We start from the raw sequence: 27,281 nt of genomic DNA on the forward strand, positions 1-27,281 counted from the left end.
AAATAGAGATATTTTTCAGAGATATGCGGCACAGCTAGGAAAAGCTGCAAACAACTATATCACTATCAGGGAAACTTGTAAAGGAAGATAAGTGAAAGACGGCCCTCCTCTAGTCTAGCGAGGAGCTCTCTGTCTCAGTGAAAACCTCTAGTCACAAGGAGGGAGGAGACAAAAGGTGAAGTGCCTTCTGCTAAGAAAAAAAAAAGTGCTTCTCTTGAGAAACACATAAAAAAAAATGAAGCCAACATGTGTCACACATTTCTTTCTCTTTCTTAGCTTTTCTTTAAAAATGTGTGTTTGGCAGCCAACAGATCTCTTATCTATGATTAGAGTCTGTTTTTAACTGAGCTGACTCTAAGAGCACATCAGTTTGTTATTTTTTTCGTTTTGTTATGGATTTTTTGTGGGGTTTTTCTATTTAGTTTTTTTGTTGTTTTTTATGTTGGAAGAGCACTTTTTTTCTTTTTTATTATAGAGGCCAGGTCACTTTTATGGTTCTGTGTAAGCCATCTCTGAACAGAACATAAAGTTTATGCGTTTTCCTTTCAGGGGTCTCTCTTCTCTCCATATCAGTCCTGACAGTTGAAGCTATAATATATATAAGCACGGGTGTTTCAAAAACTCAAGATGAGACGCATTCTACCATGTTCTTACATTTGGTAAAGAAAAATAAGTAAAACAAAATATCCACTTCAAACTATATTTTTTCTGGGTCACAACAAAACAGATAATCTAAAAGTTATCTTTGATTTTTTTTTTATAGTATTACTTTAGAAAGTATGCAGTACCATGCCTTTTGGCCCACTGATTCTGCCTTCTATAACACTAAAAAGGGGTGATAAAAAGGGGGGATAAAAATTAATGAAAATGGAAAAAATGAAGAAAAAAACCCAAAAAAACAAGGGTTAATACATGGTATAACTACAGGATAAGGGAAAAAAGCCCAAAATAAAAGCTGCTTCAACTTTTTCCTTTTTGCTTAAAGGGGTTTAAATTCCTTTTAAGGCTCAATCAAAAGCTTTTGTGCGCACTTTCATTTAAGGCTTCTAAATGTTCTTTCATTTTAATTTTCCAACTTTCTGATTAGCCCGAAACATCTGTGCTGAGCTGAGGCTGGTGCGAAGGCCGTTCCTGCTGGGCAAGACGCAAGGTGCCGGCACTCTCACTGGAAGGCCTGGTGGAAGCGAGGCAATGTGGTGGTGCTAAGGCTGGAGCTGAACACTGGTGGGAGGGGGTGCAGAGATCCAAGACCCAGACTCCCGCTGGAGCTCTGCTGCTCCTGAGGTTGCGGTTGCAAAGAGGTAAGAGGTGCTGTGGCGACAGCAGCGGCTGCTGCCGCTGCAACTGCTGCAGCATGGGGCTCAGCAGTGTGCAGAGACGATGAAGAGGAAGAAGAGGAAGTTGAGGAGGTCGCAGATGAGGTGTAACCCATGACTAGCCCTCCAGTGCTCATGGGGGCACTGTAGGGAGGCAGGTTGATGGGCAGGAAACCCAGCAGGTGGGAGAAGTCCATGTTAGCAGCACACAGAGACTCAGCGATCACTGCAGGGCTCTTAGACAGAAGGGGATCTCCGCAGAGCTCATCCGCCAGGCCCGTGGCGGGCTCCAGTCCATCCTTGGGGGGTGAAGCAGCAGCGTGGGGCTCTGCAGAGGGAACTGGGCCTGGCAAGCCACTCTGCAGATCCATGAGGAAGCTCTCCATCTCCACTTTCAAGGGCTTGTCCAGCAGGTATGAGGTAGATCCCAGCTGGTACTTGGGCGCTGGCTGGGGCTGGTGCTGCTGCTGGGGAGCCGGAGGTTGATGGTGGGGGGGCAGTGGAGGGGAATGGTGGTGATGGTGATGGTGGTGGTGATGGTGATGATGATGGGAGTGTGGGTGAAGAGATGCAGGAGATTCCATATGACAACCCATGCCCATAGCGGCAGACAAGGAGCTTGGCATCAGAGATGGGTGTGGGTGACCCACCCCAGAATTTGACATGGCCTGGAGATGGTGGGGGTTGTACATGCCCATTGGAAAAGGTGCCCCACTAGGGAACGGTTTACCCATCATGGGGTCTTTGTTGGGCCCCATGCCGCACATCATGGGGCTGAGCTCCTCCTTCACTGAGCAGGGCGGAGAGCCCGTAGCTAAGAGACCTAGCATATCGGGAGGCTCTGTCTTAATCTTCAGCAGCTCCTGCGAGTGGCTCTTCTTCACATGGCGCGTCAGATGGTCCTTCCTGCCAAAACGCTGGGCACAGTACTGGCATAGGAAGTCCTTTCGGCCTGTGTGGACCACCATATGTCTTCTCACATCCTTCCGTGTGTAGAAACGCCGGTCACAGTGGTCACATGGGTGTTTTTTCTCCTTAGTACCGGCTGAGGACTTCCCAGAGTGGCTCTTAAGGTGCTCCAGGAGAACAGGTGTGCTCTCGTAACTCTGCATGCACACTTTACAGGTGAGATCCCCCGCCGTGGCGGAGTGCATGGCCACATGGCGCTTGTATCCCAGCTTGGTGTTGTAGTGCTTCCCACATTCCTCACACTTGAAGGCCTCTTTGTTGGGGTCATGGGTCTGCAGGTGGTTCTTCAGGTGGTCTTTGCGGTGGAACATTTTCTCACAGAATGAGCACTGGTGGGTCTTCTGCGGAGAGTGTGTGGCCATATGCCTGTGAAAAGTAGAGATTGTGAATGGAAGGGGAAATTACACGTCTGACTGTCATGTTTGTTAGTGAAGCATGCATTCTTTCAGTCAAATCCTTTGTAACTACAAATACATACACGAGTCACAGTGGCTTCCAGGCAGGACCAGAATGGGTTTTGGAACCAGTTGCTCTGATACACCAGACACACTGACACGGTGGTGAATTTAGTCACTTAAAAATGAATTTCTGGCCACGTGAGGCTGGAAACAAGTTCACCACCTTATAAAGCTCACATAGATATATAAAGATGCTGAGGCTGGGCTTGTGAAATGTGCAAATGTGCCAAAACTAAGCAACAGGTACAACAGGTTTGCGGTATTTTATATATATGGAGATCATGTCAATCTTTCAAGGTGACATTATGATTTTTTGACTGTCCTGCTACGAAATTAGGCTAGTGCAAGCTTATTTTGGGTTTGGAATGTTATATCTTCTGAAAACCACCCTAACCTTTAGTCAGAACTCTGATCACCAGATAAGTGGAAAGTGTCTGTATCTGTCTAAGAGCAAGGGGCATGTCCAGATCTACATATCTATGTACCAAACTTGGTACATTTACTCAAATACCTAAATGAAACAGACATGTTTACAAATGCTTTATATACTTATTTATATACATATATATATTTAATGGTTTATACCTTGTGTTGTGGGGGGTGGGGGGGGGGGAGTTGTGTGTGTGTGTTTCTTGTTTCTTGTCTTGTTTTTATGGACATGAAGTCTGCCAATAAAGATTGAATTGAATTGAATTGAATGTGTTGCACTGTATTCAAAAGGATGTAAACTGAACTATGTAAATCAAGGCTCTGTACCTGAAGAGTTTGTATTTGGAGCTGAAGGCCTTGGGACAGTGTGGATGTGAGCAGTGGAAGGGTTTCTCTCCTGTGTGACTCAAGGCGTGGAGCCGGAGCTTCTCTGGTGAGGTGAACAGAGCCCCACACACCAAACACTCGTTCCCACTTGCTCTCCCCACCTCTTCTCCTCCTTCCTCCCTCTTTCTCTCTTTCTCCCTGTCTCGCTCTCTCTCTCTTTCTGTCAGGGGCAGTGGGGCGGCGCTCCCAAACAGCTTGGCAGCAGTCCGTCGTCCCTCTTCCTCCGGCGTCAGTGCGGTAATACGGTGTGAGGCATCGGCGGCAGCAGCTGCCATGGCAGCCCTAGAGTGCCGCTGCCATGAAAATTCACTTGTAGCTCCCCTGCCTCCCAGGCTCAACTTGGGAAGTTGCAGGTCAGGGGTTGTTGAAAAAGAAGACAACACAGATCTGATCACAGAAAGAGCCAATGAGCCACAGGAAACATCGAGGTAAACCAAAATCTGGGGTGAGACAGAACATACAAGCTTTGAAACCAGCTGCCTCGAAGCTTGTGGAAACACTGCACACACTTCTTATAAACCCTCATTTTACCTGTTAGTGAAAATCTTTCTTGCCTCTTCTTTAGATGCTCCTCTCCTTCACTCTGGTGCTCACCCAGTCCCAACAGCTATGGTTGGTGGTGAGTGGGAAATACTGCTTCGCATCTTTACTGTGCTGTGGAAGAGAAAGCAAAAAAAAAAAAGAGAAATTAATAAATAAGACAGTCAATGCAGTATCATAGTCACATAACAAACCAAACACCACCCAGTCAAGCTGAACTTGAAACATTACTCAGCTCACTAGTCAACAGCTTTGACTTGAGTCATAATGTAATTTGCAAACTCCACTTTGAAAGCAAGCTTCCTCTGAGCTCACTAGGGGGAGCTGAATGATAAGACTGATCAGCAGAAAAGCTGTTTTGTAAATGATGATTCCTGTTACAGCCACAGGACCTTTGTTTGTGCACCCATTAGTGAAGGCCAAATGCAATTACATAGCTTCATTCCTCATCATGTGTGTCTGCAGATGACAGATCAGGGCACAAAGCCAGCTTTGTGCGTGCACTTGTACATGTGTGTACTTAAAGCTCTCGTAAGCTTTTGGAAAGCACACAACACTGAAGCAGCACTGGGGTAAAGAAAGAGAGCACTGGTATGGGTGGTAAAGCGTCTGGGGGTGGCTTGTGTTTACAGCAACTGAAAACCTGCACTACCTGTCACCCTGATAATGACAATGATGATGAATGACCATGAACTATGAAGTCAATCCTAATGAAAACCAGCACCAAAATCCTGGTGTCCATGAACTTGTGTTTCCGAGAGACCGTATGAACTTTTTTTTACTCACGCTCATCTTTGCATTCCCTTGTTTACCCTCAGTGGCCTCTGTGATCAACCTGTGCAAGCTAGCATACCAGCCAAGTCCAAGGTTGAGCATTCCCAATACTGATCTCAATGCCAGGCATGCTCTGTGCTTCAGTCATGTGAACAGAGAGTGTATCTGAGTGTGGTCTGCATGTACAGACCTCTGTGCAAAGATGCACAGAGGTCTGTACATGCATGCAGAACTCCAAATGTACCGGTATCTGCATTGATGAGCTAATGAAGCTAATATGCTGGAATTTACTTTGAGCATGTTAACATTTGCTTTTATGAGAATTTGACATGCACCGATATGCGCTAAACACATGACACAAAAAGGCTTTCACAAATTTATTTTGGCACAAATACTTTTGATGTTAACTGAACTGTTAAAAAAACATGTTCTTTCCACCTTAAACTGGACAAAACTATTGCAACAAATCAAATCTTTCAAAGTTTTTCTTTGGCTCCTTTATCATTCATTTATAGTCAAGTCCTTACCTGACTGTTCATAGAACAGACAACTTATCAGCGGATCATTTTTATAAAGCGACAAAACCATGAATCACTCAAGCACAGAAATAGCACCTAACCCAACCCGTAATGAACCAGTGCTATATCATCACAGAACAGACAACTGAGCATTTAACCAATTTGAAATTGTTTAGGCACTTTTTTACTAGACAATAGACAAAAAGTAGAAAAACATACAATGGAACACTATTGGTCATGGTTTAGCCTCTCCAGAGCCCAGACCTCAGCACAACTGAAGCAGTGTGGGAAGATCTTCATAATGGAACAAATGAAAATTCCTGAAGACTACTTACAAGAAAGCTTTGTTAAAAAAGCACAGACTGTGTTGAAGAATAAAGGTGATCATATTGACTTTCAAACTTGTTAGAATTGTACAAACACAGTACTGAACTGTGTGCGTGTGTCTGTAGTCATGTATGTGTGCTGTGTCTGTAATTTCTTATCTATAACACACCTTTAACACGTCTGTGTGCTCCCGTATGTTCTAGTGTGTACATGTGCATTGATGTGCCCTCATAATACATGTGTTTACAGCAGTGGTTAAGAGGAGCTGACAGCTACAGCGTTATGTGGTGCTCATCACCCAGCAGGGGGTAAAACCCATCCCATTGACCACCCCCAGGGAGCCAGGTTCTATTGTACAGCCTACACACACACACACACACACACACACACACACACACACACACACACACACACACACACACACCGCACATTCCTGGCCTGAACCATGCCGTGTTGCCCTACCGTACCTCTCTACTCTGCACACAGCACCATGCACAAACACACAAACAAAAGCATGCACAAAGATGGTGTACGATCCACCAAGATTCCTGGCTGCACACAAAAGTCAAGAAATGTGGGGAGGGTGCAGCTTGAGGGTGGTTATGAAGATTTGGACTTTCCAATATTCCCAAGTTTTTGGGGGAAATTGAATAGTATATTGGATAGTACAGTAAGGAGGGGAGAAACCCCACACACCAGGTCTCACGTACATCAGAATTTATGAGTGATGCTAGAGGCTTTTCATCTTTAGCCTGTGTTGATAATTGGCATGTCACCAGTACAAATACTTAACACAACAAACTTGGCAAAGCATCTTAAAGACTGACACCCCGACCTTTAGAAAATGTTTTTTGGGGCTCAGTGAAGTTCCTGTTCCAACAACATTGAATTATTAAACAGTCATCATGAATGTTAACACACATTGACATAGCAATTAACCACTTACTGGCAGTCCTGTTCTATTAAATTCTTTTTTTAGTTCATTTATTAAACACTGCAAACGTACTCCCATGCAGTCCTCTAAAATTCAAACTGCACGAAGTGGATGACATATGTGTTTGCTGAATGCTGAATGGTTGAATAGTAATAAGTGGGCCAGAATAGGGAACGGAGCGACAGCAGAGTTCACCGACACAGGGACAAAAAAAAACTTAAAAAAAAAAAAAAAACAGCATGAAAAGCACACTTCAACTTTCACTTCAGCTCTTTGGATGTTATAACTTTACTCTTCTCTGAGCCTGGATGATGGACCAACAACAGCACAAGCAAGAGCGACCCACAGAGTGGTTGTACCACATACTTTGTGCAATGCCTCCATTTGACATCAGAGCTCAGTGCAGGCAGACAGGCCAGTGGACTGCAAACATGCTCTCCCTGCTGAACCTTCACACACTCTCCTACATCCATTAAGTAAACACCGGTCTAATACACTTTCATTTGCATGGTTCACATTATGTTAATTACATTGTGCAAAAAGTTGGAGCTACGACTAAATTCTTTATATTTTGCTAGAAAAATAAGTGAAGCTATTAATTGAAAGAGGCAGAGAAAAACATGTTAATACAGTTTATAATGTTAATGTTAGCTTGAAAGTAATATTTATTATGACCACCTTCATTCTTTAACATAGCCTGAACTCTCTTAGCCAAGCCAAGTCTTCAGGAACAGTTTTCCAGACGTCTTGAAGACCACTCAAAGCTCTTCTTTGGGTGTTGCCTGCCTTTTGCTCTGATGCTCCCACAGTGAATCAATAATGTTCAGGTCTGGGCTCTGTGGAGGCCAGTCCATGAGTGATGGTACTCCATTGTGTGTTTTTCCTGCTGTTTGTTTTTCACACTGCCAATGCTATTATTGAACTGGGAGTGCAGTTTGTATCATTGCCATGCTGGAAAATTAAACTGTTGACAATCAGACTCTTTCCAGATAGTTTTGCATTGTGGATTAAAATCTGATGGCACTTTTCTACATTTTGACGAAATTCCCAACACCACTGGCTGAACTGTCCCAAACCATGATAGAGCTTGCACTAGTTTTTAAATATATCGATATGTTTTTATAAGAGATATGAGATGTGACAATATTGTTTATATCGATATAGTCTAGGTTACGTTATAATTCAATTCACCGTAATATTACCGTATTGTGTGTGTGTGTGTGTGTGTGTGTGTGTGTGTGTGTGTGTGTGTGTGTGTGTGTGTGTGTGTGTATAGGGACCACAAGTGGGATCTGTTAAGGGACAGGTTGCAAAGTGGATTTCAAACAAGGCTGTCAGTCACGCAGTAGAACCTGGGAACACAGCAGCTGCAAAATCTGTCCTTGTTATTATGCTCAGCGTCTTTTAGTTTACATTTTGAATGCACAATTGTGAGCTTTTTGTTATGCACAAAAACAACATTGTTTTATTTTATTCATGGAGCATTATTATTTAATAAATGTTGCTAATTTATTTCTGAGTAATTTTTTCATGTACATCTACGCTGTATGTTAATAAAAGTGCCTGTGTGACATCTGGGACACAGCTTTGACTAAGAGCACTTTTTTTGTTCTTACTTTATGGCTTTAAAAAAAATATCGCGATATACATTGTATATTGCCATCCAGCTAAAGAAAATCGAGATATGAATTTTGGGCCATATCACCCAGCCCTAGCTTGCACCATGTTTTTGGCTGTAGACACTCACTGTTAGGCCTCATTTCTAACCTCTACCATATATAAAACAGCGATTTCAATCAGAAATTTAGACATTTGTATTTATCACTCCATAAGACCTGTTGTTAGGTACTTTTTAAGGAATAATAGTTTAGCATATGGATTAAACAAAAAAAAACAACCTTCTTCTGAAGATCTTGATGTACAAAGACTGGACTGAAAAGTATTTAAAAAGCAGCCAATGTCCAATGAACAACTATTAAAGCCTGGAGAGCACTCAAAAACAACATTACAGCAGGTGAAAGAAAAAAAGATGGTGGCTCAAGACATTTGGCCAATATCAAGTTTTAAAAAAATTACAGGGTAAATCAAAAATGAACTTTTCAGAACTGAGCAAGTGTTAACCAATCAAAAAATATATTAAAAAATTTAGTTCCACGAGTCTCTTGGATACATTGGATTTTGGCAATTTACAGTGGAAAATGTGTGAAAGGTCTGACTAAAATTTGATGTATTTTCCATTTTCAAAGAATGCTTATTCCAACATGAAATACTATCAAAACATTTGTAAACTAAAGAAGTCAAACTTTTTGTGAAGAAAGTGCCATCTCTTGGTGGCACTGGAATTGAGCGAAAGGGGTGTGTTCACAGTCGATAGCAGATACGCCCCAAGAGAAGGCATAGGTACCGTACTCAAAGTGGGGGGTGGCTGTATCTGTAGATGGGTGTCAAAAAAAGTTTCAGCACTAGAAAGGTGAAAATCTGTCCATCAAGTGTTTACTGGTAAAGGGTATAGTCATGATAGAGGAAGCACATTCTCCTCAACACAGTGCTTTTTGTTACTTTTCTCAGAAAAAAAGATTGAAAATAAAAGAAAAGTAAGAGAATTTATAGGACAAAATGTAAAAAACAAAACGCAAACCCCCAAAACAAAACAGAAAAACAGAAAGAAGTTACATTATTTGACAGCTTAGGGTTACAGCTGGTATTCTCTCATCCTAAGCGAACACAAGAGCTAACAACCAACTATTTATCTTCCCACTGTAAAAGTGCCAGAGATAGTCATGGCAATGAATCTGAACCACTTTGCTCTCAGCAACACAACTCAGCTTGTCCACAGTTTAAATTTCTGGCTTTTAAAAAGCTCTGCAATACAAAATGATTGTTTTTAACCATAAAATATTCTATGGCATTATTTGTATATTCAGGTGTATACAATAATAGACTGCACAGCAGAGCTAAGCAACAAATTGTGTGACATGTAACTAAATGAAACAACAAACTATTTTTTCATTTATTTACTTTCATTTACACTTAAAGTTAAATTTCCAGCCTACAACAAATCAATTTCCCACTAAAATATGAAACGATAAACCTAAACAGACTGATTACTGACTAGTACGCATTAATAGGGATGCACTGAAGGATACTGGAACTACCAAATTCCGACTAGTAGATGAGCTTCCCCGAGGACCTTCATTTTTAATAAATGTTTGATTTTGTGGGAGGAAGCCGGAGTACCCGGAGGGAACCCACGCAAACACGGGGAGAACATGCAAACTCCACACAGAAAGACCCCGGCCTGATGGTGGAATTGAACTCAGGACCTTCTTGCTGTGCGGCAACAGTGCTAACCACCGTGCCACCGTGCTGCCTGTCTGTCCCTGTGTGTTGGCCCTGCGACAGACTGGCGACCTGTCCAGGGTGTACCCCGCCTCTTGCCCTATGACAGCTGGGATAGGCTCCAGCGCCCCCCGCGACCCTGAAAAGGATAAGCGGAAGCGAATGGATGGATGGATGGTTTGATTTTGTTTGATGACAGCGTCTTTTCTGTGCAACTCTTGCGTTTTATAATGCGTCAACACTAATATGCCAATGGAAAACAACACGATACATTCTGTGTTGTATTATCTGTGTATCTATGTTTTTGTGATTCCATTCCTTCTGGTCAATCGTTAAGTAACTTAAAACAGATTCACCTGTAAAAGAAAAACAAACTTTTCCTGAAATTTTGTAATATACCAAAACTAGGTGTTTTAGCATCTGAAGTGTGACTTTTTTGTCTCATACGGCAGTAAACGGCATATTGTTGGATTCTGGATGAAAGACAACTTTTAGAGGCACTTTGAGAAATTTGCATGGACACTTTCCACTATTTTGTGACATTTAAGAACCAAACATTTAAGTCAAGATGTGAATTCAGTTATTAATTAATAATGAGAAATAACTGGTGATTCCATCCCCAAATGTCAGTAAAGGATAAGGACCATCTTGTTTTTTGCATAACTACAAAAACTTAAATCGGTGAGATCACACAGCAATTCATCACCAGGGCTTTCCACCAGCATGAACAGAACTGCAACCTATTCCAACCACTAATCTTACTTCAGCGTGATTGCAAAGTAACAAACGCACTGCTGTAGGATGGAAATTCACTCCCCAAAATAGCAGATGCCGTAGCAGCAAACACTACACAGCACATTCACATGGAGCCTTGCTTACTTCCCCTAATCAAAAATGTTGAAAGCAGAATTGAACCGCCTCTTTCCAACCGCCTGGGTGTCTTTGGTTTCTGTCCTGGATGAAAGAGCTTCCACATTCCTTTCCTGAGGGGTCAGAGGTCAGCCTCTGCACTGCCTGCCTGCCCGCCCGCCCGCCCTAGCTCCCGCATGCTGAGTGACTGGTATTAACCCCTTCGCTGCATGCCTCAGCCATATTGAGTAACAGGGGCTGTCAGCTTCTTTACGGTCCTGGTAGCACGATGCCAAGCCAGGCCAGGAGCCTCTGCAGAATGGAGATCTGCAAAGTAGGACACTGTGGGTGCAGAAGCGGCTTTACCATACAGGCAAACTAATTATAGAAAGTGAGTTCAGCGTCCGGAGCTAAGGTGACAACAGCCGCACTCATGGGGAGAGGAGGAGAGGGGGCAGGGGGGTGGGTGAAGTGCTCTGTTGCGCAAACATTTCAGCTAATGTACAGAAAATAGTTCTTGTTGACCCAAGAAAGGGCATCCAGTGCAGCAAAAGCAGGCACAAGCAGCAAAAACAAGGTGTTTTTACAAAGTAAAAGCCTCTAAATTCTATTTAAGAACAACAGGGTGCACCAATCAAAGCATGCTGAACATAAAACCAAAGAACAGGCGCATTTGAGTCTGACCTGCAAAGGGAGTGTGCAAAAAAAACGTTTTCCAAAGGTAATACAAAGTGATAAAAAAAATCCTAGGTATGGACTAAGAAACTGTGGTTAAACGTCAGTGTGAGGAACAGTTCAGTAAACAAAGGGAAAGATAAGAGGAGGGGGCTACAGAGGAGAGAGGTAAGTAAAAGAGGGACAAAGGGATGGTGAAAAAGAGAGGGAAAACTGGAGTCATTTTCAGCGGTGTAGTCAGGGGTCTTTGCATCAGTCAAGTGACTCCTGAGAGAGAGCCAGACAGAGAACGAGAAAGGCAGAGAGAGACGAAACCTGGTGTGTAGGGGGTGGTGTCAGAGGACCAGACCAGGTCATGGTTTACTGACCACATTGACTAGGTATAGAAGCCAGGGAGGCTTAGGGTTAGTGAAGGCAGCATGCCCACCGTCAGCTGACGCACTGCACAGTCACAAACCAATTCCAGTTCAACAACAGAAATCTGGAAGGTAAGACAGATAAAGGTACCATAGAAGTATATTGGGTGGAGTTATGGGTTTAAGCCTAATACATGGTTTCTGCATCCATCTAAACTTGTGAGACTTTTACAATCTTCAGACATGTTCCACACATGAGCATCAAAAAATTTCAATATCCCTTCAACAGCAAGAAGAGCAGTTTTGGTTATTGTGTTCTGTCTTAAGTCAAAAAGTTATGTTGTGTTCAACTGGTCAGTAAGAAATGTGAAAAGCAGAGTAAATACAGGCGTAAACAGCACGTGTTTAAAAAAACAGTACATGAAAGGTTTCTGTGAGCCCCGGTGTCAGCGTCACATGGCAGAACAATTATAGCAAAAATCACAATCACTTTGGTCAACACTCTAACTCATTCATTAATATGACAAACCATCATGGAGTTACTGAACTTTAACATGTTTTTACTCAACATTTCCCTGCACAGTAAAGATTGTTCAAATGACAAATTACTAAGTTAAGTAAAATAAAGAGGTGATGGGAGACACATGGGAATCTGGTTGGTAGTTAGACCCACAGTAGGGGCTTTTCCTGGTAAAGCTTGTTTTGCAAGGACAACCAACGTCCACCACATGGTTTCTGGAGGTGCTGATAAAAGTAAAGAGAGCTCTGGACAGCAGAAAATCTGAGTTTGGTGGAGAAACTCTGAGCAGAGAAAGTCATCTACAGGCAACCTTCCACAGGTCCAACATATGGAAACCTTCTGAATTTTGGATGCTTTTTTTATACATAACTATATGTGTTAAGGTCTTATGAGCCTGCTGTTATTAGATAATTTTACACATAAAAAAACGACAAAGAAGTAATAATAATATGTTTCAACTACCTGCCCACTTATGTCCAGTAATTACTGATTATAGTAAGCTAGATCATTCTTTGCCGTATGTGAACAAAGTTAAATCAAACAAATTGTAGTGCTTAACAAATGTATTAGACCACCTGTTTTTGAACTAGGAAAACATGCAGCAGCTGCAGACTTCTGAAAGCTATGAAAACAGTAATACCACACGGTAGGAATAATGGATCGTCATTATCATGTAACCTTCAGAAGGGGCATTTTAAAATGACTTGACAGGGAATTCTCTTTGAACCTGGTGAGGCAACAAATGTAAAAGCACACTAAGAGCTGCTCAAACCCTTCATCTCTCTCTCTCTCTCTCTCCATCCTTCCTCCCACCTCCTCCCCCCAGTTTCAGTTCCTCCCCTGTTTGACTTTTTTGAGGCTATAGACAGGGAGGGTTGGGGTGAGATGAGGAAGAGGAAGAGTTTCTGCCATGCCAAACCCTCACTTGTCCCGGCAGTTAGCGCAGGCCACATTGGGTCGGGATGTGGCCATAAACCCAGCACCCATGCCCCGGCGTCCTGGCTAAAGATAGCTGTGGTCTAACTTGGGGGGAGGTGGAGAAGGCAGGGCTCATCTAACTGCCACCAGGCAACACCTTCACTGCTGCACTGTCTCATTCTGTTACCAACGAGAGAAAAAGAACTTAATTTCCTTTAACTGTCACCAATTTTATGGCACCACAATGTTTGTCTACTGAAATGGAAAATTTCCTGCTGATAACAGAAGTGAACCTCTAACCAGCTCAGGAACTGAATAGGAGTTGCCTGAACAGCAGCTAACTAAAACATATTTGACTGGGATATTTTGCACCCCCTGAACCGCTATTATAAACTATCTTGGCCAATCCTGATTAACAAATGTAACCCTAACCCTGAAAAGTTCGAGGAGAATTTGAAAAAAATGCAAGACTTGGGAGGAACAATTCAAAGCCCTTAATGAAACATTTACATCCTCTTTCAGGATGACAAGGTTTCATCCACTGGACCTGGATGGGAACTAAATTTGGTGAAATTTTTGCTGAATTTTGAAATTATGGGCTTTCATGGGTTTACTCCAAGGACACTCGCAGACTGGCATCCAGAATTCTAAGCAAAGTGTCTGCAGCCATCTTGAAATATCTCAACTAACTTATTTGGGCAGTTATTTTTAAGCATTATCTAAATTCAACAAGTGCATGTATAGAATCGCCCATGAAATCTGATACAAACTGTTTTACCCTGTCAGGTCAGTTTTTGTTTTCTTTTTTAGACAAAGCTATCAGAGGACAAAAATACACATTCTAACTGTTCAAGGACAGTTTACCTCCAGGCATGCTGGAGATTATCTGGACTGTTTCTCTTTTGGTAAACAAACACAGGGTTTGCATTTTCTTAGATGCATTCTGCAGTCCTGATCAAATCAGTGAAACAACTAACAAAAATCACCGTCCCAAGGAACCACATATTAGAGCCCCATATTCTTGTGGTAAATTGTATTTCTATAGCTGTGTACAATTATCTCTTTGACTACTGTGATGGTATTTTTTAATGGTTAAAGTGCATGTTTTCTAGACGCCTATATGAACATAAGGACAGTTTGGGTAGTTGACGAGAAAAAGCAGCTGAACAACAAAAAAATATAACAAACGCCATTGCCCCTAACACCAGTTGCAGTGTTAAGGGTTTTGGTTTATTTCAGCCAAAAAGTCAGAATTTCAGAAACTAAAAGATGCTACATTTGAAATGATGCCTCATAGTTTTTTTAATCAACATGAAGCTATAAATGTGTTTGCAGCACAACTGAGAAACACAAAAATGATGCAGATATGACCAAAGTATTGGCCATGACATTACTAGTTAAATTTAGCCCGACACCCAAACGTTTGTAGTGTTAGACACCAAACCACAGTGTGACTGGAGCAGAACTTTTAACTTTGCAGCTTTACAGATGCACAAGTTATGCTTACAATTTGCTCCTGGTTATTAACCGTATACTGATAACATACAGATTCAATATTGGTTGTCAGCCTTACCACAGATTTAGCCTGATTCTGTGGCTGTATTATTATTATTATTATTATTATTATTATTATTATTATTATTATTATTATTAATAATAATAATAATAATAATAATAATAATAATAATTGCCAAATTCTCTGCAATTCTACTTTGACACAGGGTTGCTCAACCATCTACCCACTCAATCCTTCACTGAGTGGACCTTATCCAGGCTTTTTGATGACTCATCTTCTTTGGACACTGAGTCATTTTTATATCTAGTCATATTACTTAGTAATCATTTTAGTTGTGATATTTCCCAACATGTCAGCCTTTTCATATTATTTTAAAACCATTTTCACTTAAACACAGAGTTTGTGTTTTGTTTGATTTATGCAGTGTTTGAACCTTTGTCTGAGAAAACTATTTGACATATTAGCTGCAATTTCTTATTAAACTTTGACTAAAATATACAATGTGCATCTCTGTGTGTACACATGTTATGTGTGTTTTCTGTTGAGCCACTGAGGGGGATGCGGGGGTCAGCCAGGTTGCTGGGGGTGACACTGAGTCCACGCTGACTATTTGACACTGGGAATGTGTCAGTTAGTGATACTGCAGGTCACACACTCTCAGACACACAAACACATGTATAAATACACATACATAAATCTTTTCCAACACTTCAAATTTAACCATACAAGCACACAGTGGACAACTTCCAACGCATGAGGTCATTGTTTTCTAGCCAACTAAGCTACATATTAATACTTTGAGAATTAGAGAGGCCTCCCCCTATATGTTGTTATGGAGAGCATTTATAAACTCACCAGTTAGAATCAGTAAATCAGTGTGACAGTTATTAGCCCTCTGAGGTCTCGGTCAGTGACAACCCCTACCCTGGTTTGGAATCTAATGCTAACCTTATGTTTTGGAGAAAAAACTAAAGGGAATAAAAAAAAACTGCCAAGACATAGAAGAACAATTAAAAAAATAAAAATAGATATTGTGATAGCATATGGTTAGGGGTAGGGTTAGCATGAATGATTTTCAACTATGTTGTCTGGTATTAGATACTACTTATTCCTGTCCCCACAATGGGCTTAACGTCTTCTAAGTAATTATTTAAGTACACAAATTACAGATATGTAATAAAATCATTTACTTCTCAAGTACACCTACAAACAGCTGAAATCAAACTAATTCCACTCCTGTTGATGTTTGAGCTTCACTGGCTAACACAACAGCAGGCTAAAGGTTCTCAAGGTTACTCTACAACAATAAGATGACCGCCTATGATTCACTTGGTGATAGTCAGAAGGAAAAACTCCCTTTTAACAGGAAGAAACCTCCAGTAAAACCAGGCTCAATGAGGGGCGGCCATCTGCCAAAACTTTGTGTAAAGGGAGAGAGACAGAACAATGACATGCTGTGGAAAAGAGCCAGAGATGGATAATAACAACTAATGATTAAATGCAGAGGGCTGTATAAAAACATAGTGAGTATAAAAATGCGAGTGAAGAAGAAACACTCGATGCATTATGCGAAGCCCACAGCAGCCTAGCCCTATTGGAGCATAACTCTGAGCACAAATCCGATTTTTTTGACCCTATGCGACCCATATCCGATCATGGTATGACAGTGTGAACGGTACAAATCCGATATTTTCAAATCCGATCTGGGTCACTTACGTATGTGGTACTGAATCCGATACATATCCGATGTTTTAGAAAGCAACTGCTGTTTGAATGGTCATGTCGCATTAAATCCGTCTTTTACGTCACTGATACAAGACAGACGCCAATTATCAGCACCGGAGAAGAGCCCGAGAAGACATCACGAAGGCTTCCTGGCCATCCAGTGTAGATGTCAGTGAAACTGTTGGGAAGACAACGTGTACATTTTATTTGTACTGTATAATCTGCAGATTCTGACAGAAATCTGCAACTATCCTTTGAAGCACTGCTCCTCTCTAAAACAGCAATAAGGATAATTATTAGATTATTTACATTGTTATGTAAATAACAAAATAAATTAAAGCAAAAATTGGGAAACGTAAAGTCCGAAGTCTTTATATTAAGGGCCATTAGTCAAACAATATTGTTTGCTCTGGGTCTAAACAGAGCGCGTTGTGTGTGACGTCTTCTTTTGTGCATGCGGGCCGCTTTGAGCGTTCACACTAGAGCGCGTTTGCTGTCACATTTTATTTGTAGTGTGAACAAGCAGACAAAAAAAATGGATTTGATCAAAAAATTGGAATTGCGCATTAAGACCTGCAGTGTGAACGTAGCCTAAGGGAGGATTCAGGGTCATCTGATCCAGTCCTAACTACATGCTTTATCAAAAAGAAAAGTTTTAAGTCTAATCCTAAAAGTGGAACAGGCACCTGTCTCCCAAATCTAAACTGGAAGCTGTCCACAGAGGAGCGGTCTGAAAGCTGTTAGTAAGTGATGGCCCAAGTTCCTTGGATAGACAAGAGCAAAGTGGAGCTGTCTGGCCATAACGCACAGCACCATGTTTGGTGAGAACCTCAGTACAAATGCCTCACCAATTGTTTGGGCTCATTTTACAGCGAAAGGATCTGAGCATCAGTCACTGAAATTGGGTCATGCAACATGACAATGATACAAAGTACAGCAGTAAATCTACCACAGAATGGCTGTCAAGTGAAGGAATTAAATGGAACAAAGTGCAGACCTCCACCTGAGTGAAATCCTGTGGTCATAACGCCGCAGTTTAACAGTGCATTGAAGTTTGCAGGTGAACCTCAATGAGCTGCAACAACATTGTAAAGAAGACTGGGAAAATAAATCACAGGGTGTAATTAGTTATTCACATGACTGCATAGTCATTTGGAAACATATGCATTATACTGACTATGTACTGGATATTTAACAGTGTATTATATTAATATTTCAAATGCAAGTTAAGATCAAGTAGAATAGTAAAATCTCTGACCCTTAGCTAAGCCAAAAGATAAAGTTGAACATCATGAACATCTATATTATGATTATTTATACCAGATGAACCACAAAGAAGAAACAAGCAAACAAACAAAAAAAAACTGCAGAGTCAGCGTATTAGTATTCAGGATACAGTGTTTCCGTTGCAGAGCTTTATCAAAATGTTGACATTAAAGACACGGGCAGCATGACTAAATGTAAGGCATGTGTGTCTGTGTTTTCAGCGTGTAAAGGAGTCTGTGTGTGTGGGTGTGGGTGTGTGTGTGTGTGTGCAGAGGTGATTCTGGGGAAAGCCCTTCTGGCAGGGAGTCCTGGCCATGACATGAAGCTCCACAGCAGCCAGAGAAGTGGGCACAGTTCCAGTGGGCGTCACGCCAAATGCCCTCACCCTCTCTCATGTTTAAAGAGCAGAACATCTACGTACTGCAAACTGTCACACTTATACCTCCTCAACTGCACACCTCACATGTATTTTTACTATATTAAATATGCACTTTTGAGCCCAAATAAAAATATCTTTTTAGCAACAAATTTTAACACAAAAATGGACAACAAATGATAATATATCATAATTTGTAGAATTTAGTAATATTGATAAAAAAGATCTGATATTATCTATTATGTTGGCTGTTATATAGCCAACATAATACCACCAACCTCAAAATTTGTGTTTTAGCCACTGCTCCATATGGATAAAAGATTCACCGACCAAACACTTGTGGTTGTGAATGAGACACCAGGCTGCTTTCTAATTCATTCTAATGTGGGCATTTTAACATGGGGGTCAGCCTCAAGTGGCCATTGGAGGAACTGCAGCTTTTAGCTTTTCTGTGTCAGCTCTATTTTCCAGCCCCAGAAATGAGATGATCTTTTCTGACAAATCTTATAATAACATCCTTGGTCAGAAATACTGAAAAAGACATTGTACAGTCAGATAAAATACTGAACTTTAAACAATGCAAACATGAGAACACTAATGTCAAACCCACACACGGAGTCATTATGTAGCTGCTCTGACACATATAGCTTGTCCGTCTGAGCCAGTCCGTCCAGCCGCTGGGACTCGGTCACTTTTGTTTTCCGTGCTGCTGCTGGCTCTCTCTGATTCAGATGGGGTCAGCAACAAACAATCTCTAAGTTTGGCAACGTCAGCTCAGCTTAAAACAACAGGCATTGTTCAACAGCCTTTTGTTTACAGAAATCTACAGGTTTCAATGAACTCATAGCCTTTTTTTTAATCTTTCCTTGCCACTCTTGTCCTACAGCTAATTTTCTTCTGTTTTGTCACTAGTTTACTGAATGCACACACACTTGGTCTTTAAAGGATGTTCACGGTAATGGAACCATGGAAAGAGGAAAGTGGTGTGTAGAAGGGGGAGGGGGTTAAAGGTAGAGACTTGTAAAAAATAACATTCTTGCATAAACAGGACCTTGAAGAATTGGGCAGTGGGCAGATTGCATTCTTTGAATTTTTTTTGAAACTCGATCACGTTTAGTGGAAGTGTTGGCTGTAGGCACCTTCGGGCGGATGACAGCAACAGGCAGAAGAGAAGGAGAGAGAGAGAACATAACACAAAAAGAATGAGATGAAAAGAGTAAGCAGCCATCTGACAGGAGCAGAGCACACGGCAAAACAGAAAAAAAAAGGGCAGATAACACAGATGTTCAATGCGGGGGTATTTCAGTTCAAACCAGCAGCGTGACAGTACTGTAATCATTCAGTTATATGTTAGAATCCTTCATCCAGCTCACTTCTTATATGTGACACAAAGATGCAATATAAATTGGGATACAATAATAATACTTAAAACTAATTGAGGTTATGGTGAGAAAAAACAACTCTGTTTTTACATACAGTTGAAAGCACCAAAGTACAGTGGCTTCATATAGCCAGCCACAAACTGTCCTGTTGTTGTTATTGCACGATGGGCAGATAGAAATGGGTAGTGTTAACAAACAACTGGCAGACTATTGTGAAACCTGGCCATGAATGAGCTCCAAACCTGAGATTTTCCACAACAAAAAGCAATTCAACACTACGACAGGCCTCAAAAACAGAAAGGCCTAGAGTGCAAATCAGTACTTGTCGTAACCTCTATGATTATGGACATAGCATCAGACGATAAGATCAGATCAGCCAGTAGGTGATGGGGAGATGAAAGTGCAGAGGAAAATGTCAGCATACCATCTGTCAAACATGGGGAATTTTAGCTTTTGTATTTGATTATGACACTGCAGATAGCAAAAACATGCCCAGTGTTAACGTACATACACTGCTCTGCATTGCGACCACTTTGGTCCAAGCTGAGAAATGACAACAGCTGTGGACTCTATAGAGATTATGCAGTACAGGAAGTTACACACAGCTAAAGAGAAAGCCCCGTTATTCTAGTCTCCTTATCAGACCAATTTCATAATATTTTTGCTAAAAACAAATTGTGTGCTATTATCCAAATATTGCCGCAAAAACTATGGCCTTTTGGCCATTTTAATCACTTGATGTGTGGTATAGACCAAGATGTTTGTGCTGCAGTTTGGGCAAGTGAAATCCCAGCACTTTTTTAGTCTGTTTCTTACCTCTGATTAGTGAATATCAATCTCTAAAGATTATGGATACATCTTCTTAATCAAAATAGTCTGGAAATTGGCCCAGAACTCCACCCTCCTGTCCAAATGTGAACCAAAACCAACAGGTGGTCATGGTGGCTACATCCATCTTCTATAATGTAATCTAGTTACGGTTTCAGACAGTAGTGATTAAGTGAGAGGCTGCAACAAGACACCGTTTAAGATAAAAAAGGAAGATTTTTAACTGTTCATCATGCAACGATACTCTAGAGCAGGGGTAGGCAACTCCAGACCTCGAGTGCCAGTGTCCTGGAGGTTTTAGATGTGCCCATGATCCATCACAGCTGATTTAAAGGGCTAAATGACTCCTCAGCATTTCTTGAAGTTCTCCAGAGGCCTGGTAATGAACTAATCATTTGATTCAGGTGTGTTAACCCAGGGTGCGATCTAAAACCTGCAGGACACCGGCACTCGGGGCCTGGAGTTGCCTACCCCTGCTCTAGAGTCTAAGAAGAAAAGTAATTAACTGGAAAATAAACCCAGTATTGCATATTTAAAAGTAACACTGAGGTTTTGAAATAGTAGTGGTTTTAGCATTGCACTAAGTACCATTAGCTACAGTGTAAAGCTTTAATTGGAAATTACAACCATTTGTTCTACAAAGTTAGCATTGTAGAAAACTTACCATACTTACCAAACTTATCATTTTGCTGAGCCGTTATGCTTATATATGAGATATTTCCACAAAATTATAAGAACTTCAAATATCTCTTTGAAAGTGAACACTACAATCATACTTTTTTAAAACACTTCAGACCTACAAGTCTTTGGCTATGTCTACACTAATCCGGATGAATTTGAAAATGGCGTTTTCGTCTAAAAATGCTCCGTGTCCACACTATCGTTTTCAAGTGTTTCCGAACAGTTGTTCATCGACACCGAAATGATTGAAAACGCTATGTTCCTGTGTTGCGCATGGGTGAAACGTAAGATGATTCGACCGGCGCTATTTCTGTCTGCCGTTTATTTACTTTCCAGCTCTTTGAAACGTCACAGCCAAATGTAAAGGAAAAGCACCATGTTTTTAAATGGACTAACAATGAGGTGGGGTTGTTGCTGCGAGTAACACAAAAGTACAAAGTTGCAAAAGCGAGTGAGAAAGCTATCTGGAGCATGTACCAAATTATATTAATCTTTAATAGGGCTGTCAAAACTGAGAGCAAACAAAACAACTGCTGTATAATGACATATGACTAAAATGCATCATCGTTTTTAAAAGTCTCCGTTTATGCAGTCTACACTGCACCACAAAAACAGCGTTTTCAAATGTATCCGCTTTGGAGAGCGTTTTCAAAAAGCTCCATTTTCCTTGACCAAAAACACCATCTCAGTGTGGACGGAAGGCCAAAGCGGAGAGAAAAAGATGCGTTTTCAAAACGAAAATGTATTAGTGTGGACATGGCCTTTGGCTCACTAGAAAAAGCAAAACGTAAGTAAGGGGAAATCTGGAGACAAGTGTAGAAAGTTTCACTGTGAGTGAGTGAGTGAGTGAGTGAGTGAGGAAGACTTGTTCAGAGCCTGTGCAGAAAGAGTGCTGAGTTCAGGAGTTATTCATTAACACATTTTTACACAGCTCTTTCCTTCTCCTTTCTTCCAGCCCCCAGAGATAAAAACACACCTTCATTTGCATGACTGGGATGCCAGAGGGTGGTCTTCCACCTCACTACCTCTCCAACACTTTAAATGTGTGTGTACGTAGCAAGGGTGTACATGGGTGGGGGATGTAAGGAATTCTGTTTGAAGCTCTGTCCTTCTCTGGGAAAGGTTTAAATTTCAGTCGGAGAGTAAAATAGTTAACAGACTGCCCTGCATCCATACCACAGCTCTTTATTTCATGCTTACCCCTGCATGAGACCTACGAAATCAACTCCTGCTTCTGCAGGAAGTATTCACCTGTATTCCACTTCAGTACTAAATGGTGAATTAACCTGTGATAAATCTACATATTCATTGGCATCTAGTAGCCGTGCTGCCATCTAGCATACATTAATATAAAAAGATAAATGTACTTCCTGAGGAAGGCTTGTTTTAACCAAGGTTTTTGCCAGTGTATTACAACCCAGGCAGCCTTCTATGGCCTAAAGCACCAACTATAATTTTGTGTTTGTTGACCACGGGTGCTGTTTAAAGTTTCACAGAACATTTTTCAATTGAATTACATTGAATCCCACCAAATCACAACAGTCACTTCAAGGTGCTTTATACTGTAAGGTAGAGAAAAGAAAAGACCTTAAAATAATAGAGTAAAAACCACAACAATCTGAAGACCTCATTTGGCAACAGTGGCAAGGAAAAACTCCCTTTTAATAGGAAGAAACCTCTGGCAAAACCAGGCTCAGGGAGGGGCGGCCATCTGCTATAACCAGCTCAGGGTGAGGGGAGGGAGCAGAACAAAAGATGGAAGAGACGATATGATAAGAGGTGTGTGAAGAAGAGATGCTCGGTGCATCATGGGAAGTCCCCAGCAGCTTAGGGTTATTGCAGCACAACTCAGAAAGGATTCGGAGTCACCTGTTGTAGCCATAACGGTAAGATTTATCAAAAAAGTTTTAAATCCAAAGTGGGAGCTGGTTCCCACTTTGGATGGGCCTGAAAGCTAAAGGCTCTGCCTCCCATTCTACTTTTAAATTTCCTAGGAGCCACAAGTAAGCCTGCAGAAAGTGAAATGCTCAGTTAGGGTGGTTTGTTAAGATAAGATGGAGCCTGATTATTCAAGACCTTGTATGTCAAGATAGGGATTTTAAATTAAATTCTGGAATTAACAGGGAGCCAGTGAAGTGAAGCCAATATGGGAGAAATGTGCTCTCTCTTTCTAGTCCCTGTCTGTAGTCTTGCTTCACCATTCTGGATCAACTGAAACCTTTTCAGGGAATTTTTAAGTTTAGTTCTGCTTAGGAATAATAAATACATGAGCTAATTTTTCTGAGAATTTTTTTTTTCATTTTAGAGATTCTGCAAATGCGAGAGAACAGTCCTGTGTATTTCTTTAATGTGCACACTGAAGTCATAATACCAATTAAAACTGAGTCCAAGTTCATTACAGTGTTACTGGAGGCCAAAGTAATTCCATCCAGAGTAAGTAATCTGGTTAGACACCCTGTTTCTAAGATTTAATAGCTGAGTATAAAGCCTCAGTTTTATCTGAACTTAGAAGCAGGGAATTAGAGGTTATTCAGCCCTGTGGGAAAACCTGCAGGTTACCTAATTGGTGTGTGTCATCTGGCTTCATGGATAAAGCTCAGTATCATCTGCATAGAAATGAAAATGCAAGCCTTCTAATAATACTGCCTAAGGGAAGCATTTATAATGCCTGTATAATGCAAGCAAAGTAAGCAGTGGTTGTCAAATCTAAAAACAGACATACATTTTTTTTAAAAACTAACTAAAGGAATTTCTTCCATTATAGTCATAAAGCTTTTTGCCTGTTTGCATTAATTAATCTTTTAAATTACTGTCATGTATTATTATTATTTTCATAGTTTTTGTTGCTTTCTTTCCCAAAGGAATGGTTTGAAAAAATTCCTCCCTGGACTAATAATAAATATTTTTTGGTGCTATATTAGATATATATGTAATCATATTTATAGTAATAGTTTGCGAAGGTGAAAACAGGAAGCACAAATGGTGTTTTTTTTTTAATGTGATCCAATTTATCCCGTTAAATTGTTAACTGAAGTCCTTGTTTGTGCTCCCAAAAAATTGGTACCTTTGGTTATGGAAAACTTAGGCCCTCTCGCTACCTTTGCCAAACCTTCTATCAGGAACTTTGGTGTAAATTTTGACTCAGCTCTGACTTTGGTCTCATTTCGTTTGGATTATTGCAATTCTTTGTTCACTTGTAAAGCTTCTGTGGATCATTTGCAAGCTGTTCAGAACACTGCCGCAAAGCTTCTGACCAAATCTTCTAAATTCTCAGTTGCACTGGCTCCCCACAAAATTCAGAACCCACTTCAAGATTTTGACTTTGACATTCAGGGCTCTGCCTGGTCAAGCACCAACCTATATCAGAGATCTTTTACATCAGTACATCCTAGGGCTGCACGATTAATCGTTAGAAAATCACGATCTCCATTCATACTTATGTGCGATCTCATTTCCAAATGACAACGATTTAAAAAAAAAAAAAAAAAAAAAAAGATGACGACGATTGTACCGCATTTTGATCCGGGACGTAATCTGCATGGAAACAAGCGCTCACTCTTCCTGCTCAACAAATGGCAAGGGCGGAGCCTTATACCACGTGATACAGAAGCTGTGCCGTGTGATGCTAAAATTAGCAGGGAAAAAACAACGGAGAGCACGTCAGGGATGAGGAGAAAGTGACGGGAGAAAATCCGTCCCGGTCAACCACCCAAACATCAATAACAGGAACCTTATACAACGCTTCACATCGAACTTCCGCAGGCACAAAGAAATTACGGAGGCTATCACTTATCACCTGACCAAAGATATGGCTCCCATCAACACTGTGAAAAAAGAGGGATTTAGGAAAATGATCAACACCCTAGACATATGCTACACAGTGCCGTCCTGCAACTATTTTTCTATTGTTGCACTACCTGCTCTATACACGCAGTGTCGAGCAACGGTGGAGACGGAATTACAAGCAGTACAACATTTTGCGGCAACAACAAAATGTGAGACATTTATTGTTTTTATGTTCAGTCTCAACTGTTACGAAGTTGATGTGCAGTTAATAAGTGCAATAAATATTTATACTGGAAAAGAAAATCGTGAGAGAATCGTGATCTCAATTCTAAGCCAAAAAATCGTGATTCTCATTTTATGCAAAATCGTGCAACCCTAGTACATCCCCAGCAGATCCCTGAGGTCATGTGATCAGGGCTTGCTGGTCGTCCAACATACGAGGCTGAAAACGAAAGGCGATAGAGCGTTTGTAACTGTGGCCCCCAGACTCTGGAACTCCCTTCCTTTAAGCCTGAGATCTGTGGACTCAGTGGTTTCATTTAAAACAGCTAAAAAACCATCTTTTTTAACTTGCTTTTGGTTGATTTCTGTTTTTATGTTTTAGCTTTTCTGTGAAGCACTTTCTGATTTCTGTCTTGAAAGGTGCTAAACAAATAAAATTTTACTTTCTTACTTTACTTAAGTAGTTGAGGCATGTTGATATTTGATGTTTTGTTAGTAAATGTGAAGTAAAAGTAAAAGTGGCTTTTACAGAAAGTAAAAGTCAATGCACATTACTGATTAATTAATGCACAAATGTAAATTGAACTGGTCCCAGCAGAGAACCCTGAGGAACTCCATAATCAAATTTTACATCTGTTACATACCCATAATCTTTCACTCTACTTTTGTTATTGTTTTATTGTATTGGCTATAGTTACGCTGTCTCGAGACTATTGATTACAAGAAATTCCAAATAAAGAGCGTAGAAATAAAACGAATAAAACTGTTTTTTTTTTTGTTTTTTTAAAAGACCTACAGGAAATGTGATTACTTGAAATCATTTTAGTTGCTAACTCTCCTATTATAATGATTACTACAGCCCATTCACTGCTTTGTGTGAATAGAGTTAACTGTGATTCAGTGCTCTCTGGCCTTTACCTTATCCAGATAAATAAACTGCCCAGTGTCTCATTTTCTCTCTCACACTATCTTTGTGCATGTGCAGCTACAATTCTCATGCACCTGTTTATTACATTAATTATATTAATCAAGTAAATCCTTATGCCCCTAGGTGATGACTTTGATTTGACTGAAGAGAAAATGAAACAAAAATATATTCCTTCAGCAAGAGTAGAGCTTCATAAGAGGTCAAATACATGCTAAATCAAAGATATAGGGATGTGGAAAAATCATAACTAAAACAGAAAGCTTTGCCTCATTTTGTAGCCAAGATATGAAGTACCATAAAACTGTTTTTTTTTTAAAAGATGAAAACAGTGGGGCATTGCAGCTAACTTGGAAATTTATTTACACTTTCATCTCACTTTCTGTAACCAACTGTGCCATTCCTGTTCATCCTTATGACTATGTTAAACTCAAGTTAGAAGTCTGTTTTCTAAGTAGAACAGACAGTCTGCTAATAATTCCACAAACTTTCTAAACAAACTAATGACCACCAGCGTTGTCACCAGAGAGGGGCATTGGTAGGCACAGCCAATGAATGAAAATATTGTATTTTGTACTGCATACCATTTATTATAAAGGTTTATTTACTAAACTTATAATATCTCCATATTACTGCCAGTATATTTTAAATCTTATTCTACAATTAAAAGACAAAAAAATGTGTGTGTCTGTGACCAGACCAGTCTCACTGTGATTCTGTTCACAGAGTTTGCTCTGATATGAAAAAATGCTCACTGAAAACAAATACAATCACACCATAATAACATTAACTATGATCTCAGTACAGTGTCAATATAATTCTGATTGCCAGACAGCTATAGAAGAAGGCATAATACTTTCTTCCAAATACAAGGTGATCACCCATCAAGCGTATGTCAATCAATCCACTTACTGCAACACAATCTCACATCATCTGTAGACAGGAAGTCAAAGAGAAAATGATAAAGCTGGAACAGTTCTTTAACCTCCTAGGACCTGTCCACATATGTGGACATCAGATTTTGGGTTATTTAGACCAAAATACTCATTTTTTCTCTACAAGGGCCTGATGTGGCTCTCATTTTTCTTAGAAACAAAAAAATAAATAAAATCTGGTAATCCTTTGTTTTTACATTCATGGGGTCCCAATCAGCCCAAATATCAAAGAGAAATTAAAAATGCATGCCGTGGAAGAGTTTGGGTCTTAGGAGGATTTTTTTAGTTTCCCGAAATACAAACTGCATGAGACCAAATGGGATTTTACTT

The 27,281-nt window shown here is 40.5% G+C and overlaps 1 protein-coding gene across 3 annotated transcripts in view; it reads right to left on the reverse strand.

Moving 5' to 3' along the window:
* Positions 1-291: 291 nt before the first annotated feature.
* Positions 292-27,281, reverse strand: part of plagl2 (pleiomorphic adenoma gene-like 2) — a 44,048-nt gene continuing 17,058 nt past the window's right edge. Inside the window, exons 2-4 of one of the 3 annotated variants that reach the window (XM_085344677.1) lie at positions 4,091-4,213; positions 3,500-3,897; positions 292-2,651 (exon numbers count right to left, since the gene is read on the reverse strand). In XM_085344677.1, the coding sequence (XP_085200803.1) occupies positions 1,163-2,651; positions 3,500-3,834 (1,824 nt within the window). In that variant the 5' untranslated portion in view covers positions 3,835-3,897; positions 4,091-4,213 and the 3' untranslated portion in view covers positions 292-1,162. Of the gene's footprint in view, positions 2,652-3,499; positions 4,000-4,090; positions 4,214-27,281 lie in introns of all 3 variants that reach the window. The other 2 variants (XM_085344676.1, XM_085344675.1) reach the window with 2 other exon arrangements.

This window comes from Diplotaxodon limnothrissa, linkage group LG20 (genome assembly GCF_057381915.1).
Source record: "Diplotaxodon limnothrissa isolate DT_005_m linkage group LG20, D_limnothrissa_male_GT1.1, whole genome shotgun sequence".
Lineage (NCBI taxonomy): Eukaryota > Metazoa > Chordata > Actinopteri > Cichliformes > Cichlidae > Diplotaxodon > Diplotaxodon limnothrissa.